At 48.3% G+C, this 16,454-nt stretch overlaps 2 protein-coding genes across 2 annotated transcripts; one reads left to right on the forward strand and one right to left on the reverse strand.

Moving 5' to 3' along the window:
- Positions 1-2,960: 2,960 nt before the first annotated feature.
- LOC149914459 (olfactory receptor 14J1-like) lies at positions 2,961-3,935 on the forward strand. Its single transcript, XM_090126355.1, has one exon. The coding sequence runs from the start codon at positions 2,961-2,963 to the stop codon at positions 3,933-3,935; it is 975 nt and encodes a 324-aa protein (XP_089982481.1).
- Positions 3,936-9,528: 5,593 nt separating this feature from the next.
- LOC149914460 (olfactory receptor 14J1-like) lies at positions 9,529-10,116 on the reverse strand. Its single transcript, XM_090126357.1, has one exon. The coding sequence runs from the start codon at positions 10,114-10,116 to the stop codon at positions 9,529-9,531; it is 588 nt and encodes a 195-aa protein (XP_089982483.1).
- Between the last annotated feature and the right edge of the window lie 6,338 nt (positions 10,117-16,454).

Genomic DNA, 16,454 nt, shown 5'->3' on the forward strand with positions numbered 1-16,454 from the left:
TCCTATACTCATCTCAGGAACACTGGACAAAGTCTCTGCATTGCTGCCACTTCTTGTTTCCATTTCCTGTACGCTTCCTTTCTGTGTTTGGGTTAGAGCAACACAATCAATTCACAATAATGCAGGATTTCTGACATCTTAACTTGCCTTCCTCTTCCTCGGAATGGAAATATTCTGCTTGGAAGCCAAGTTGCTTAGATAGTTGCCACATTTTTTGACCCTATTCCCTCAGTGCCTTTCCCTGCTGTTCTGAACCCCACAGACACTTGAAGAAGCCAAGGTGTGCTCTCCTGAAGCCCAAAGGTGTGAGCTTCTCATCTGCCCTCCCTTCAGATTCCTCAGCTCCACCATCCCATGGCCACTGCAGACCAGCTTCTCTTTCACATTCACATTCCCCATCAACCCTTCCTTGGCAGTATGAGATGCAGCAGAGCACCTCTGCTCTTTGGTTCCTCTATGGCTTGGTCAAGAAGCTGCCAGCTGTGCTCTCCAGGGTTCTTCTGGATGGTGCATGCCCTGCTCTGCTGTCCCTGCAGCAGACACTGCAGTGGAAAAAGCCCCCAAATGGGACAAGGGCCTGACAACACGAGGCTCCCATCTGCATGTAAAGGGCACCTTCCACTTGCTCTTCCTGATCAGGAAGCCAGGAACAGACACCGTTGGTCTCCTCTGTTTGCCATTGCCATTGCCATTCACTCTCACCTGGCTGCTCTGCCTCCCCCAAGATGAGCTCAGTGCACTCTCTGAAAGGGCAGTTGCCCTTCCTTGTCTCTTTTGGAAGCCATTTCACCACATCCCTGAGATCCAAACAAGACCTCAGGTCTGCAACTCTTCAAAGCTTTCTAGCCCAGCATGTGCTGGTGTTCTCATTAGTGAAAAAAGCACAAAAGAAAACAACCTATTCAGGATGGGTCATTGGATTCAGTGCATCCATGGTATTTATGAAGATGGCACAAAGGCATTGGATCCACTGTGGGGCGTCAAGTTGACTAAGCAGCACAGACACTCCTGGATCTGTCTTTCCTGAAGGCCCTGTGCTGCATTTGCAGCTGCATGTGAGTGTGCTGGACAGCCTGGAGAACTGGCATGACATGACATGACGTGGCTGCTTCTGACACCGTTTGCTTGAGAGCCCATAGAAAACTGAAGTGTTTTCTGTTAAACAATACAGATGTGTTAGCTCTGTCGTGCCTTGAGCTCCAGAATATTCAGCAGATGTAGAACAGAGAAAGATCTGCCTCTTCTTTTGAGAGCTCATCCATTTAGTCAGCTGCACACCTCTGCATGCTCCATGGAGAAAAGTGAAAAAAGACACACAAGTGCCATAAATTGCCATCAATGCAAGGGTCTGGTATCATTTAGGATGGCCAAGAATATCTCCATCCCCTCTCTGGCCCTCAGCTGATGCTCAGGAAGGAAAGGAGGTGTCTAAGTCAGGGATTTCCCACGCACTTCCCAAGCACTAGCACACATCCAGGAGCACCCCAGGCACCTTGGTCATCACCCAGGGCCTGTGTGTGGGCAACTGACTCCCCGCTGAAGGACCAAGGACTCGGAGCAGGAGCTCACATGCAGGCAACTCCTTGTGCACATCTGAACTGAACCAGAGGAATCCCTGAAACTCCTGTTGGTCCGTGGGGAGCAGAATCTGATTTCAGCCCCAGAGTTTCCAACTAGCGATGAAATGCCTGCACTGCCTCAGCTGGATCAGTGCCCTGCCCAGGGGAAGTCCACCCTTCCTGACCTTCTCAGTGTGTCAGTGTTTTGTTTCAGCAAACACTCTCTAATCACATGTCTGGAATTAGTCACTGTCCACTGGACGTTTGGTGGTTAACTAAGCAGATTTCAAAGTAAAGTCATGACACGGTTGTTTTTCAGGAGCTGTTGGCCATGGAGATGCAGGGACATCTCAAGGGAGATTACCTGGGGAAAAAAAAATCACATCCTCTGTTGCTGAGTTGGGCCAGGCTCCTGGGACACAGGAAGCTCCTACAAGGGGGCAGTGCTGCAGAGAGACAGCTGTGCCCAGGAGCAGCTCTTCTGCACAGCACAGCAGGGCTGGGGGCATGATCCGCAGGTGACATGAGGATAGAAGAGAGAGGAAGGAGAGTTACAGTCTATGTGGAGTGTGAGCAGGCTGTGAGCTCACGGAAGGAACACTGCTCACAGCCATAGACACGGTAAGTCTCTGGCTGCAGGCAGTGCTGCTGCTTTTACTGGAGGGATCACTAAATCAGGGACTTCCCAATGCAGATCAGGATGCAGAGAGTCTGTGTTTCTTTATTATGAAAATGACTTGTTCCATATGAGGGCTTCCCCCCTCAGGGCAGGGGCCTTCAGCTGCCACAGCTTCTGCCTGGGGCAGGGGACTCACAGATTCACTGCATGCCAGAATGTTTCTAAGGACGCTGTGCAAGAGGAGAGACAAGGCAGGGGAAGGGAAAGGACTGGAGGCAGAAATCTAGATGGGGCTGTTCACTTAGAACACATCTCTGAGACTCCTGATTCACACTATTCTCACTCATTCTGTGAACAGTCACACAATGTGCATTCAGCCTCTCCTCTCTTGAAGGATAGAACAAAATTACAATACTGTCGTATTCTCCAGACATGAATAATGAAATTAAGCTGCAGTCGGGCAGCTTTCTCTAACAGAAATGTAATGGCACATAGGATGGGACTGGGTGCTTTAAAAGCAGTTGGGTTAAAGACAGGGAAAGAGATGAAAATATCCAGGGAGATGGGATAAGATTAAAAAATGAGAAAAATATATAAGCTGCATACTCGTCTTCTGCTTATGGAATGCTAAACTTCATGAAATTAAATTGAAGTTATGGAGTTAAATGAACATTGTGCAGAGAGAAAGAAAAAAAAAAATTATAGCAGAAGGAGTGCCTCTGAGAATGATCTTGACATTATCTTCTGCACTCTGCACAGGACTCCATGCCCAGGAACTGCAGATGCCCAACAGCAGCTCCATCAGCGAGTTCCTCCTGCTGGCGTTGGCAGACACGCGGCAGCTGCAGCTCCTGCACTTCTGGCTCTTGCTGGGCATCTACCTGGCTGCCCTCCTGGGCAACGGCCTCATCAGCACAGCCGTAGCCTGCCACCACCGCCTGCACACCCCCATGTACTTCTTCCTCCTCAACCTCGCCCTCCTCGACCTGGGCTGCATCTCCACCACTCTCCCCAAAGCCATGGCCAATGCCCTCTGGGACACCAGGCACATCTCCTATGCTGGATGTGCTGCACAGGTCTTTTTTTTGTTGTTTTTGTTCTCCGCAGAGTATTGCATTCTCACCATCATGTCCTATGACCGCTACGTTGCCATCTGCAAGCCCCTGCACTATGGGACCTTGATGGACAGCAGAGCTTGTGCCACCATGGCAGCAGCTGCCTGGGGCACTGGGGTTCTCAATGCTTTGCTGCACACTGCTAATACGTTTTCCCTGCCTCTCTGCCAAGGCAATGCAGTGGACCAGTTCTTCTGTGAAATCCCCCAGATACTCAAGCTCTCCTGCTTACACTCCTACTTCAAAGAGATTTGGATTCTTGTGATCAGTGCCTCTTTAGCATCTGGGTGCTTTGTTTTCATTCTTTTCTCCTATGTGCAGATCTTCAGGGCCGTGCTGAGGATGCCCTCTGAGCAGGGACGGCACAAAGCCTTCTCCACGTGCCTCCCTCACCTGGCCGTGGTCTCCCTGTTTCTCAGCACAGGCATGGTTGCCTACCTGAAGCTCCCCTCCATCTCCTCCCCATCCCTGGACCTGGTGGTGTCATTTCTGTACTCGGTGGTGCCTCCAGCAGTGAACCCCCTCATTTACAGCATGAGGAACCAGGAGCTCAAGGATGCAGTGAGGAAAATGATGCCCTGGTCACATTTCAGCAGGCATAAACTTCACATGTCTCAACAAGTGACTCAGTCTGTACAATAACAAACTTACGTTCCTTACTGATTATAATATTTATTTATGTTTATCACTTCATTTTTCTTTGCTGTTCATATATATGTGTGTGTGTGTAATTATCATTAGTGGTTATCACGGTCCTACACATATGTTTGGCTTCCTTCTACTTGTACTGAGGCATCACCCTGCTCTCTTTCTCCTGGAGCCCATAGGAACTCTGGCTCAGTGCTGACTTTCTCACAGCCTCCATGTTGCACCTCTGTGTCTGCAGGCAAATGAGATGCCAGCAGGCACCGTGGAGCTGATATAGGCTTGATTAGCAAATGGGATCAATGTATTAGCCGGTTGAACAATATATTACTTTAGCAGAAGGAATCAGTGTCTGCTCGTCATAAAACTTCTGTGTTTAGCTTTGACTGGTGTGTGAACAGCCCTGTTTTTATCAATGATCCTGTTTCACAGAAGCTCTGAAATCACTTTTTTGCCTCCACCAGGTGCAAGGACTTGTTCTTGGGTTTGATATAACTGTTTGCACTTACACCAGACCAAGATAGAAAGTTGTTGATTGTGGCAAGACAAGCAATGGAAGTTTGCCAAACTGGGGGGAAAGAGCTAAAAGATGAGCCAGGGTGCACCATGATGAAGAGGAAGATGAACTAAAGGGGAGGAAGTAGGTGCTGTGAGAAGGAGGACATGTGGTGTCAGGGGCTGTGCTGGGGGCCCATCTCTGTACCACTGCACGCATGCTGCCCCACACAGTGCCTGCACTGAGCTGCCAGGGGCTGCCTGTGGGGCGGTGGGGCCGGGCTGTCCTGCAGAGGGGAAGGCACACGGAGCCTCATGCTGCGGGGCTGGGACCCCAAAATCAGCCTGGAACTCAGCGCCCAGCTGCGCTGTGCTCACCTTGCCTGGCTCCCAGGTGCCCCCTGTGCTGCTCTGTCACTGCCCCTCTACAGGACAGGGGAGAGAACACATCTCAGCAATTCCTGGGTTGAGGCACAAAGCGTTTTATTCTTTCTTTGCTTAAAACCCAAAGACAACAAACTGTGTGTGTCAATGGCTACATATCAATGCAGGGTTTTTTGTTGTTGTTGTTTGTTTGTTTTTTTCTGCACACTTGGGATCAGCTATTGAATTCTGCGTCCCTTTCACGTTAATATATTGTTTGAAACTGCACCTAACCCACAACACATGTTTCTGTTATGCTATATAATATAAATTATTTCCAACACATACATCTGCTCACTGTTAGTTAGGATTTCACATCCTCTTCTTCCTTACCTATTTACTCTAATCCAAGTGATATGCCATGTTTCTATTTAATCTTTATTGTCTCATGTCCTGACTTTTTTTCCCTAATATTTAATAATAACTTCCCAAATTACCCCTGTGTACAAGTTGTTATTTCTGTTCTTGTTGTCAGACCCAGTCATTGTGTCACTGCAGCTCTGGTAATGATTCCTTTGCTGAACTCCAGACCATTCCAATAACAGCTCTCTGGGTACTGAAGGGAAGGTTGCTAAGTTACAGAAACACACTTATCTACCAGGTGCCACTTGTAAGCAAAGAATCAATCTAATAAACAATTTCTTCGTGTGTGCTGTAAAAAGATGTGTTTTACTATAACACAGCCTTAGTCCTAGGATCTACAATGCTTTCTTTAGCTCAACATTACAAGGATCTAAATGAGAAATCAGTATTTTCCCCACAGTTCAATACATGTCCTGGTTCTTTATGGTCAGAATGATAATGTGGATGCTTTGTCAGTACATCAGTTACACAGAGTGGTACAGAAATCTCCCTGGACTTTTGGAAGTCCTTTGGCATGGTCCCACATCACTTCCTTATCTCTGTGGAGAGATGTGTGAGATGGATTTGAAGGGCAGAGTGTTCATTGGATAAGAAATTGGTTGGAAGGCCGCAGCCAAAGGACTGTGGTAAATGGCTCTCTGGGAAATCGGCTCCACCAGGTGGAGGCTGATCACAAGTTATGTCCACAGGGGTCAGCCTTGGGACCAGAGCTGTTCAACGTCTATCAGAGGCATGGATGATGAGACAGAGAGCACCCTCAGCAAGTGTGCTGATGTCACCAAGCTGTGTGGTGCAGTTGGCATGACAGAATGAAGGGGTGCCATCCAGAGGGACCTGGCCAGGCTTGAAAAGTGGGCCCAAAGAAACAGCATGAGGTTCAACAAGGGCACTGTCCTTCTCTACTCAGCCCTCAGAAGGCCCCATCTGGAGCATGATGTAAAGCTTTTAGAGAAGGTCCAGAGGAAAGCCACGAGGGTGATCAGAGGGCTGGAGGACCTCTCCTGGAAAGACAGGCTGAGGGAGATGGGAGAAGAAACAGCCTGGAGGAGAACACATTGCAGCCTTCCAGTACTCACCGAGAGATCAGAAACAAGATGGAAATCAACTTTTAACATGGGCAGATATCACAAGGTACAAATGTTTTAAATTACAAGAGTTGAGATTTAGATTAGAGACTGGGAGGATCTTTTCAGAGAGAGGGTGGTGAGGTCCTGGCTGTTGTGGTGTTGTGATTTTTTTTAATGTCAGTATTCCACACCAAAACATCATGTGAAGCAGTGGGAGTTAAAGAGTTAGCGTTCTGGTTCCACTTGCTGCCTTTTATGGGCATTTTGAGCATTCTGATGGGAGGGGAGGGGCAGAATTCCCTGGAGCGCATGGTGTGAAGAGGAAGATAGGTGGAGATCCAGACTGCACCACAGTGGCTCTCCCTCAGGCCCCACTCAGTTTGCAGCAGAGAAGGGCATGTGCTTCCCTTGTACTATCGTGGGGACTCACACTTTGGGCACACTTTGGTTCAGTAGGATTTAGTAAATTACCATTCCTCCTCAGATCGTTGCTGTTGTGATCCATTTGTTAAACCCATCTACTAGCTCTTGGCCCTTCCACCTCTCCCAGAGTGTGTGGCCTCCCTGGGGCCTCCCTGCACCACCAGCATCACCAGAAAAGTCCCAGGTCTGGTTCGCTCCTCTGATTACTACCCATTCTTGATAGTTCAGGTAAGCAGTGATGAAATTGTTCAGGGAAGCCTGCGACCTATGCAAAAGGATTTCAGGGGTTAGGGCGAATGGCTGAGAGAGTGGCTTCACAAGTGGTACTTTTCTCTCTCCTTCTTCTGGGGTGGTGAGGGATGCAGAGCAGTCTAGGAAATGGCAGGCTTTGAATAAGTGGCAGAAAGGTTGGTGCCACCACAGAACTCTGGGTTCTTTGCCCATGGGGAGGACGGAAGAGAAAACTGGATGTGAATTGAGAGCAAATCTAAAGAAATGTGTGTGTAAAAACCAGAGTGAAGTATGGGTAAAGCACGTAGAGAAGTGTGAATAAAGCTGGACTAAAGTGTGAATAAACTTGAAGTGTGAGAAAGACCAGGAGCAAAGTGTGGGTAGACCAGGAGTAGAGCGTGAGTACACCCGGAGCAGGGTGTCAGTAAAAATCGGAGAAAAGTTTGAGTAAACCCAGAGTGAAGTGTGAGTAAACTTGAAGAAATGTTTCAGTAAACGCTGAGGAAAGTGTGAGTAAAACACACACACACACAAAATGTGAATAAACCCAGAGTAATTTGTGAGAGAACTTGGAGTAAAGAGTGAGGTGGGCATTTCAAGGATCCCTGCATTACATTTGTGATACTGTTGTGTGGGGAGGTGCAGCAGAAGTCATCTTCACAAAAGGAGAGCAAATAATCCAACTTCTTCTGCAAGCTGGTTTTGCTATTAAGCGAGGCAAAGTGAATGGACCTGCCCAGGAGATTCAGTTCCTAGGTATAAAGTGGCAAGATGGGCGTCATCACATTCCAGCAGATGTGACCAACAACATCACTGCTATGTCTCCACCCACTAGCAAGAGAGAGACACAGTCTTTTCTGGGTGTAGTGGGCTTTTGGAGACTGCATGTTCCAAACTATAGCCTTATTGTGCACTTCCTTCATCACGTGACGCGGATGAAAAATGACTTCACATTTCAGAAGCAGCAGGGTTCTGAACAGATTAAAGAGGACATAGCCCGTGCTATAGCCCTAGGGCCAGTATGGCTGGGACAGGATGTAAAGAACATCCTGTACACTGCTGCTGGAGAGAAAGGTCCCACTTGGAGTTTGTGGGAAAGATCCTCAGGAGAGACCCGAGGATGCTGCCTGGGATTTTGGAGGCGAGTATAAAGAGGGTCCAAAGAGTGCTACACTGCAACTGAGAAGGAGATCTTAGCTGCATATGAGGGGATTCGGGCTGCTTCTGAAGTGGTCGGTACTGAAACACAGCTCCTCTGGCACCTCGACTGCCAGTGCTGAACTGGATGTTTAAACGAAAGGTTCCCTCCACCCATCATGCAACTGATGCCACTTGGAGTAAGTGGGTTGCACTGATTACACAACGAGCGCGGATGGGGAACCTCAGCTGATTTGCAACCCCTGGTTGGATAACAGTGAAACTGACACTCAGTGTCCAGACACAGGCATCAGTTTAATGTGAATCTGTGCACTACAGTTATCTGTAAGGTACTGGCACTTCTACACTTATTTCCATGTGCAGCTACACTTTGTGATGTTATAAGAAATCAAAGTAAGCCTTGTGTTACTTAACAATTCTATGAGAGGAAGAGAAAGAATAGAGAGAGACAGAGTAGGGGGGTAGGGAGGAAAGAGGGACAGAGAAAGACATCACTGGTCCTGGTCCCAGCTTTGATCCAGCAGAGAGAGGTGGGGGGTCCTTGACTTGTAAGCGTGCTTGTCTCATAGTTTTGAAGCATGAAAGTCTCCAAACAGGACCTCAAGGATCTCTCTGGCGTCCTTCTGTGGCTCCTAGGTTTACAGGTGTGCCATCCAGGGCTCTGAGTGAGGTGGCAATAAACAAGTCCATCAAAAACAAGTTTGCAGTCACAACTTCCTACAGCATGATGAGAACATTTTGGGCAGAGCAAGGCTGTCTCATTTTTCACAGGATTCCCTCCTCCCCAAGTGTCCAGCCTTCAGTCTGTTGACATGGCAAAGCTCTTCCAAGCTGTTAAAACAACTCCAGGCACACCGCAGGCAAAGCATCCTTTTTTTGTTGGTCTGCTATGTAATGCAGGACCTGAGGGCTGACACAAGTGCAAGGAGAAAGGAGAACAGCGTGCAAAGGTGGTGCAAAGAGAGCAGTACTGAAAAGTGCACGTCCTGCTGCTGCCCATGGCCGTGGCTCCAGGGAAGCAGCAGCACAACTCCAAGGCAGCAGAGAGGGAGCGCCCAGCGGGCGGTGAGGGGCAGCCCCACAGACACCAGGGCTGCTGCAACGTGTGGCATTGGGCTCTTGGTTCCTGCAGCTCTCCTGTGTGCAGGGCTGCTCTCTGAGATACAGATGATAGTCTAATTTTTATTTATTTATTTATTTATTTATTTTTAAATCTACTCAAACAGCCTAGTGCTTGAAGAATATTAAAGATTTCAGAAGTAAGGGAAAAAAAAAGTACATGGGAAATATAGGTTAATAATATTATTTATGTGAAGTAAAAACTATCATAAGAATTAAAAAATAATCAAGGAAAAAGAATGGAAATATTACATGATGCCATTCCCGGCTTTTGAGTTTGTGGTACTTATGTGAAGATGATGAAGATATAATCAATGCTGAAAAAACATATATATAAATAACTTCCTGAGGACAGCCTTGAGCTCCTGGTTCCTCATGCTGTAGATGAGGGGGTTCAGCATTGGAGGCACCACCGAGTACAGAAATGACACCACCAGGTCCAGGGATGGGGAGGAAAGTGATGGGGGCCTCAGATGGGAAAAAGTGGAAGTGCTGAGAAACAGGGAGAGAACGGCCAGGTGAGGGAGGCACGTGGAGAAGGCTTTGTGCCGTCCCTGCTCAGAGGGCATCCTCAGCACGGCCCTGAAGATCTGCACATAGGACACAACAATGAAAACAAAACATCCAAATAAGACGAGGACACTACACATAATAAGTCCAACTTCCCTGAGGTAGGACTGTGAGCAGGAGAGCTTTAGGATCTGGGGGACTTCACAGAAGAACTGATTGATGGCATTGCCTTGGCAGAGAGGCAGGGAAAATGTATTGGCAGTGTGCAGCAGGGAATAGAGAACCCCAGTGCCCCAGGCAGCTGCTGCCATGCTGGCACAAGCTCTGCTGTCCATCAAGGTCCCGTAGTGCAGGGGCTTGCAGATGGCAACATAGCGGTCATAGGACATGATGGTGAGAATGCAATACTCTGCTGATAACAAAAGCAAAAAGCAAAAGACCTGTGCAGCACATCCTGAGTAGGAGATGTGCCTGGTGTCCCAGAGGGCATTGGCCATGGCTTTGGGGAGAGTGGTGGAGATGCAGCCCAGGTCGAGGAGGGCGAGGTTGAGGAGGAAGAAGTACATGGGGGTGTGCAGGCGGTGGTGGCAGGCTACGGCTGTGCTGATGAGGCCGTTGCCCAGGAGGGCAGCCAGGTAGATGCCCAGCAAGAGCCAGAAGTGCAGGAGCTGCAGCTGCCGCGTGTCTGCCAACGCCAGCAGGAGGAACTCGCTGATGGAGCTGCTGTTGGGCATCTGCAGTTCCTGGGCATGGAGTCCTGTGCAGAGTACAGAAGATAATGACGAGTCAAGACCATTTGCACAAACGCTCTTCCCACTGCTATACAGAAGTTTTTCTATGTCTATGGATAATGTTCATTTAACTCCATTACGGGAGTTTATTTTAATGAGCTTCACCGTACCTTAATAAGTAGAAGTTTATGGGGCTCTTATTTCCTGTCATTCTCTGATCATATCTCAGCTGCCTGGATATTTTACAAGCCATTTCCATGTCTCATGTCTTTACCTGTCTGCACACAGAGTGCCCATCTCAAGTTCTCTGCATTCAAAGTTCTCTTAGAGAAAGCTGCCTGTTTGCAGACAAAGTGCATTGTTCCCGTCTGCAGAGAATTACGAAAATTTCAGCTGGTGCTGTCCTTTGGGAGAGGAGAAACTGAAAGCACTTGAGGACATGATTCATATAACAGCAGAATGAGAAATGTACAATTCAGGATTCTCAGTGCTCATATTCCACAGCTCCTTTCAGATTTCTGTCTGAACACTTCCCCTTTCCTATGTACAGAAAATGGAAAATCCCTGCCTTCTCTCTCCTCTTGCAAAGTGCCTTTGGAAACAGCCTACAGTGCAGTGTAGCTGTGATCCCCGTGCCCAGGCAGCAGCTGTGGCAGCAGAAGGCCCCTGCCCTGCCCTGCCCTGCCGGGGGGCTCCTTCCCCCACACATCTCCCCACAGCGCCGTGGGCAGCTCCCTGGGCAGGCTGAGAACTGAGTGCTGAGTGCTGAGCCTGGCAGGCGGCAGAGTCCCTGGCCCGGCACACAGCCCCTGGGGCACAGCAGGGACCTGCTCTGCAGTTCAGCCCTGGGCACCCGGCTGCAGCCCCGGCTGCACAGCCTGCAGCCGTCCTGGGACACGCAGCCCTCAGGGCTGTGCTCTGATGCTGCAGCACAGAAGCCCTCAGCTGGAGCAGGTCTTTTTCCATGATAAAGAAACAGAGTTTGCAGCCTGATCTGCAATGGGATGTCACCAGCATAGTGATCCCCGCAGAAAAAGCCACAACATTGCCTGCAATGAGAAATTACCTTGTCAAGGGTTGTGAGCAATGCTCCTTCAGTGATCTCACAGCCTGGAAACGTACCTCACAGCCTGTAAGCTCTTTCCTTCTGTCCCAGTCACCTTCAGATCATGCTCCCAGCACTGCTGTGTGCTGCACAGGAGCTGCTCCTGGGCACAGCTGTCTCTCTGCTGTGCTGCCCACTACTATAAGCTCCCTGTGTCCCAGGAGCCCAACCCAGCTCAGCAGCAGAGAATGTGATTTCCTTCTCTCCCTCGAGGTATCCATGGCCCTCCTGAACTGAGAGCTCCTGCAACGCAGTAGGGTCATAGCTACAGAATGTACTTCAAAGTCAGCTCAATTAATCAACACATCCACTGGATTCCGAAAGCACAGCTGTTCCTACAAGAAGAAATTTTATCATGAGAGAAACAAATGGCAAATCTGGAAATGCTCCATTCATGACTTGTAAATGCAGTCGTAACATTACAGAACCATAGAAAAGTTTTGGCTGGAGGGGACTTTGAAGATCACCCAGTTCTGGTCCCTAGCCATGGCCAGAGTTGCCAAACACCAGATCAGGCTGCCCAGAATCTCATCCATTCTGACCTTGAATGCCTCCAAAGTTGGGTCATCCACAGCTTCTTTTGGCAACATTTTCCAGTGCCCGTGTGTAAAAAAATGTCTTCTTAACATCTAACCTCAGTCCCCTTTTAAATTTAAAGCTATTTCCCCTTGTCCTGTTTCTATCAGGCCATCTCACCCTAACACTAAGTTTAGGCATTTCATCTTCAGATGCAAACCCTGGAGCTGAAATGGGATTCTGTTCCTCACAGGATCCTGGGACCTAGAATCCCCTTAGCTGAGTTCAGGTGTGCACAGTGAGGTGTCTGTGTGTGAGCCCCTCATCTGAATCCTTGCTCTGTATTCAACAGGGACTGCACTGCTCACACACACACACTCAGGGATGACCAAGGTGCCTGGGGTGATCCTAGCTGTGTGCTCGTGCTTGTAAACTGTGGTGGAAAATCTGTGAGACAGACAGCTCCTTCCTGAGCATCAGCTGAGGGCCAGAAGGGAAGTATTCTTGGCCATCCTAAATGCCACCACAGCCCTGTGCTTGGGGCACCCACTGTGCCTTTTGCACCTGTCCCCATGGAGCATGTCGTGTCATTCTGCTGCCCAAATGGATGAGCTCGGAACAGAAGAGCCAAATCTTCCTCTCTGTTCCATCTGTTTCAAATTCTGGAGTTCCCAGCTGACAGGAAACTGGCAAACGTTCCAGTTTTAAACAAGAGCAAGAAAGAGGACACAGGCAATTACAGAGCTGTCAGTCTCACTTCTGTTCCTGGTATAATTATGGAAAAAAAGATGCTGGGAGTTACTGAGAAACACCTGAAGGACAATTCTGTCATTGGTCACAGCCAACACAAATTCACTAGAGGAAGGTCTTATTAAACTTAATGTCCTTTTATGACAAGGTCACACATCTAGTTGACCAAAGGAAGCCAGTTGATGTTACCATTGAAGATTTCACCGTAGTTTTTGATACTATTACTTAATTCTTCCAGACAAATTTTCCTGCACAGGGCTAAACAGAAACATAATGTGATGGATGAGCAGTTGGCCGATGGGTCTGGCTCTAAAGGGTTAAATTAAATGAGGTTCCCTCAGGCTGGTGGACGTTCGCTATCAGGGTTCCCCAGGGCTCCACTTGAGGGCCACTTCTCTATAAGGTTTCCTCAATGACTTGCATGCAGGACTAGAAAATGCTTTGAGTACATTTGCTGATGAGACAAAGCTGGGTACAGCTGTTTCCTCTACTGAGGGTAGAGAAGACTTTCAGGGAGATGTGGACAAGTTAGAGAACTGGGTAAACATAAAATGCACATGAATTATAACAAGAACAAGTGCCAGATTCTGCACCTGGGTAGGGGCAACACTGAAGATAGTCACTGACTGGAGAATGGGATACTGGAGAGCAGTCCCAATAAAAGGGGCTGGGTGTCCTGGTCAACATCAAATCAAACATGAGTCAGCAGTGTGCCCAGGCATCCAGGAAGGCCAGCTGTCCTCTGGGTGCATTGAGCATGGCAATGCCAGCTGTGTGCAGGAAGGATTGTCCCATTCTGCTCTGCACTGCTGCAGCCTCACCTGGAGCACTGGGAGCACTACTGGGCACCACAGAACACAAAGAAAATAAAGGACATAAAACTATTGGAGACTGTCCAAAGGAGGGCAGAAGAGGTGAGAGATCTGGAGTTCAAGGTTTCATTGTGACTGACTGCTTGTTCAGACTGGGCCCTTCTCACATGCCTCATCCTCTGCTGAGACACACTGCCCACATGGGACTTGGGCCTCACGGCATCCTTGCACCCCATGCAGAGTCTGGCAGCTGCTGTGCCCTGGTCTTTCATTTGACATCAGACAAACCTCCATCCCACTGCCCCAGGAAGGGCCCTGAGCCAGCAGGAGGGAGGGACACGATCTCCCTGCCAAGGCTCTGGGCATCAGGGCTTGGCCTTTCTGCTTCAGAAGACAAAGGAGGCTTTGCTCAGCATCACAGCCACCATCCCAGTGCCTTGGTCTGCCTGCAATCATGGCTTCCAATTATCTGCTCTAACAAGTCCCTGGGGAAGCTTGCTTGATAATGGCCCTCAGTGGGGCCCATTAATACTCCAGGAAACTTTACTGTTCCTTCTGATTTTGGCTTCTTGAGCACTTCTTGCAATCTTCTCTCAGCACTGGAGGTGGATGGACTCAGCAGCAAAAGTCCCGTGGGGCCCATTACAACCTGAAGATCCCTCCTGTGCCTTGTGCCTTCCTGTCATTTTCTTCAGGTGTTCAGAACTTGTACAGCAAACTGGAGAGGTATCTCGAAAGTGCTTAAAGAGGAAGACAATGATGGGCATTTATGAAGACTATTTATTTATTTATTTATAGTTGGGTTTAAACAAGAAGTTGCAGCAGCACTTTGTAAATTATATTGACCCAGGATGTCCCCTAATGAGCTTTGCCCCATCACTGTGTGGACAAATGTCCTCCCCAGCTACTCCACCCCATTTCTACTCCCATTGGCCCTATGGGACTTGCATCAGTTTTTCTCACATCACACTTCTCTGCATTCCTCCACTCGGTGTTAAACCTCATTTGCACCAACTCCCACTGGCTTTCCTCAGTGAACCAGCTGCACATGGGAAATGACAATTTTTTTTTTTTTTTTTTTTTTTTGCCATCAGCTGTAAACATCATGCAATTGAATGAACAGTAGAACAATGTAATCAACTGCATGCCTTGTCCAAACCACACCTAATGAGGTTTGTCTTTTACTGGGAATATCTGTACAAGAAATATGTTAGGCAGAGATAGGAAGACATAGATAGACAGTTAAGGAGTTGATCAAAGAGTCCATCAGACTTTGCAGAGATGGAGCAATTTCCAATAATCTCCCTGAAGTTCACAGATCAGCCAGATAACTGGGAGGTATCTGAGTGAACAAAGAGCAAGGGAAGGAAAAATTTGTAGAGCAGTGGGAAGAGCATGTGTCCAGATGGCCTGCAGAAAACTTGCCCTGAACCATGGTCATTGATTTAGGAGAGCTGGAGACACCTGGAGGATGAGGGACATCAAATACACAGCAGGGTAGAGCAGCGGTGGATGCTGGGCATCGGTCACAGGGCATTGGCACTGGCACCAATTCCTCAGAGAACCAGCTGCACATGGGCAATGAAAGATTTCTCTTTTTTCCAACAGACAGAATTCCTTCATGATGAACAATGAAACACAGTCTGTGTCCCTGTACCTGAAGGCTTGTGTTTCCTGCTAACACAGTTCTGCAAAATGTTGTTCTTTTTGGAATAAGATAGAAAGGACACAAAATCCCCTGAAAGACTTGAATTTTCAACTTAAAAAAAAAACTGATCTCATGAGTATTTCAGAACTTGAGAGGTGTGTTAACTCATTTTCACTGATTTCTGTCTTGGTCTTCAATCCATTCAATTCAGTTCAATTGCTTCAGTTTTATTGACATGAACATCTTTCAGACTTACAGCTTCAAAAATAAAAGAAAATCCATCTGTGTTTTGAACAGAGCCTGGCGCTCCCCAGAACTTCCCTGCCGAGAATTGTCCATGGCAGCTCTCAGTGTTCCCACTATCTGGGTCACACTGTGGTACTGAGATCTTCTCACGTTCTCAGACCTTGTTTTAGAAGGTCACATGCAGTACAGGACGCTTCACGCCCTTCATGCCAGGTAGCATGCCCCATTTCACTGTGAGCTCACATTCACCCTAGCTTTCCTTTTGCTGTGTATAAATTTCTGAAAGCCCTTCTGTCTTTGATATGTCTGGGCAGGTTCAATTCTGTGTGAGCTTTAGACTTTCTAAATTAATCTCAGCAGGTGCACTAGGACAAACACTCTGCATTGCTCCCAGCTGACCACTTCTTGTTTCCAATTCCTATATCTGCTTTCTTTCTGTACCGTACACCACAGACACTTGAAGAAGCCAAGGTGTGCTCTCCTGAAACCCAAAGATGTGAGGTTGACTTTTGCCCTCCCTTCAGACTCCTCAGCTCCACCATCCCATGGCCACTGCAGACCAGGTTCACTTTGACCTTCAACTTCTCCACCAGCCCTTCCTTGCCGGTGAGTATGAGATGCAGCAGAGCACCTCTCCTCTTTGGTTCCTCTGAGGTTTGGCGAAGAAACTGTCAGCTGCGCTGTCCAAGGATATCCTGGATCTTGTATGCCCTGCTGTGCCGTCCCTGCAGCAGATACTGGAGTGAAAAAGGCCCCCAAAGGGGACAAGGGCCTGACAACATCAGGCTCCCATCTGTCTGCAGAGGGCACCTTCCACTTGCTCTTCCTGATCAGGAAGCCAGGAACAGACACTGCTGGTCTCCTCGGTTTGCCATTGCCATTCACTCTGACCTGGCTGCTCTGCCATCCCCAGGAAGAG

This window comes from Phasianus colchicus, chromosome 29, assembly GCF_987193195.1.
Source record: "Phasianus colchicus chromosome 29, bPhaCol1.hap1.1, whole genome shotgun sequence".
Classification (NCBI taxonomy): Eukaryota; Metazoa; Chordata; class Aves; order Galliformes; family Phasianidae; genus Phasianus; species Phasianus colchicus.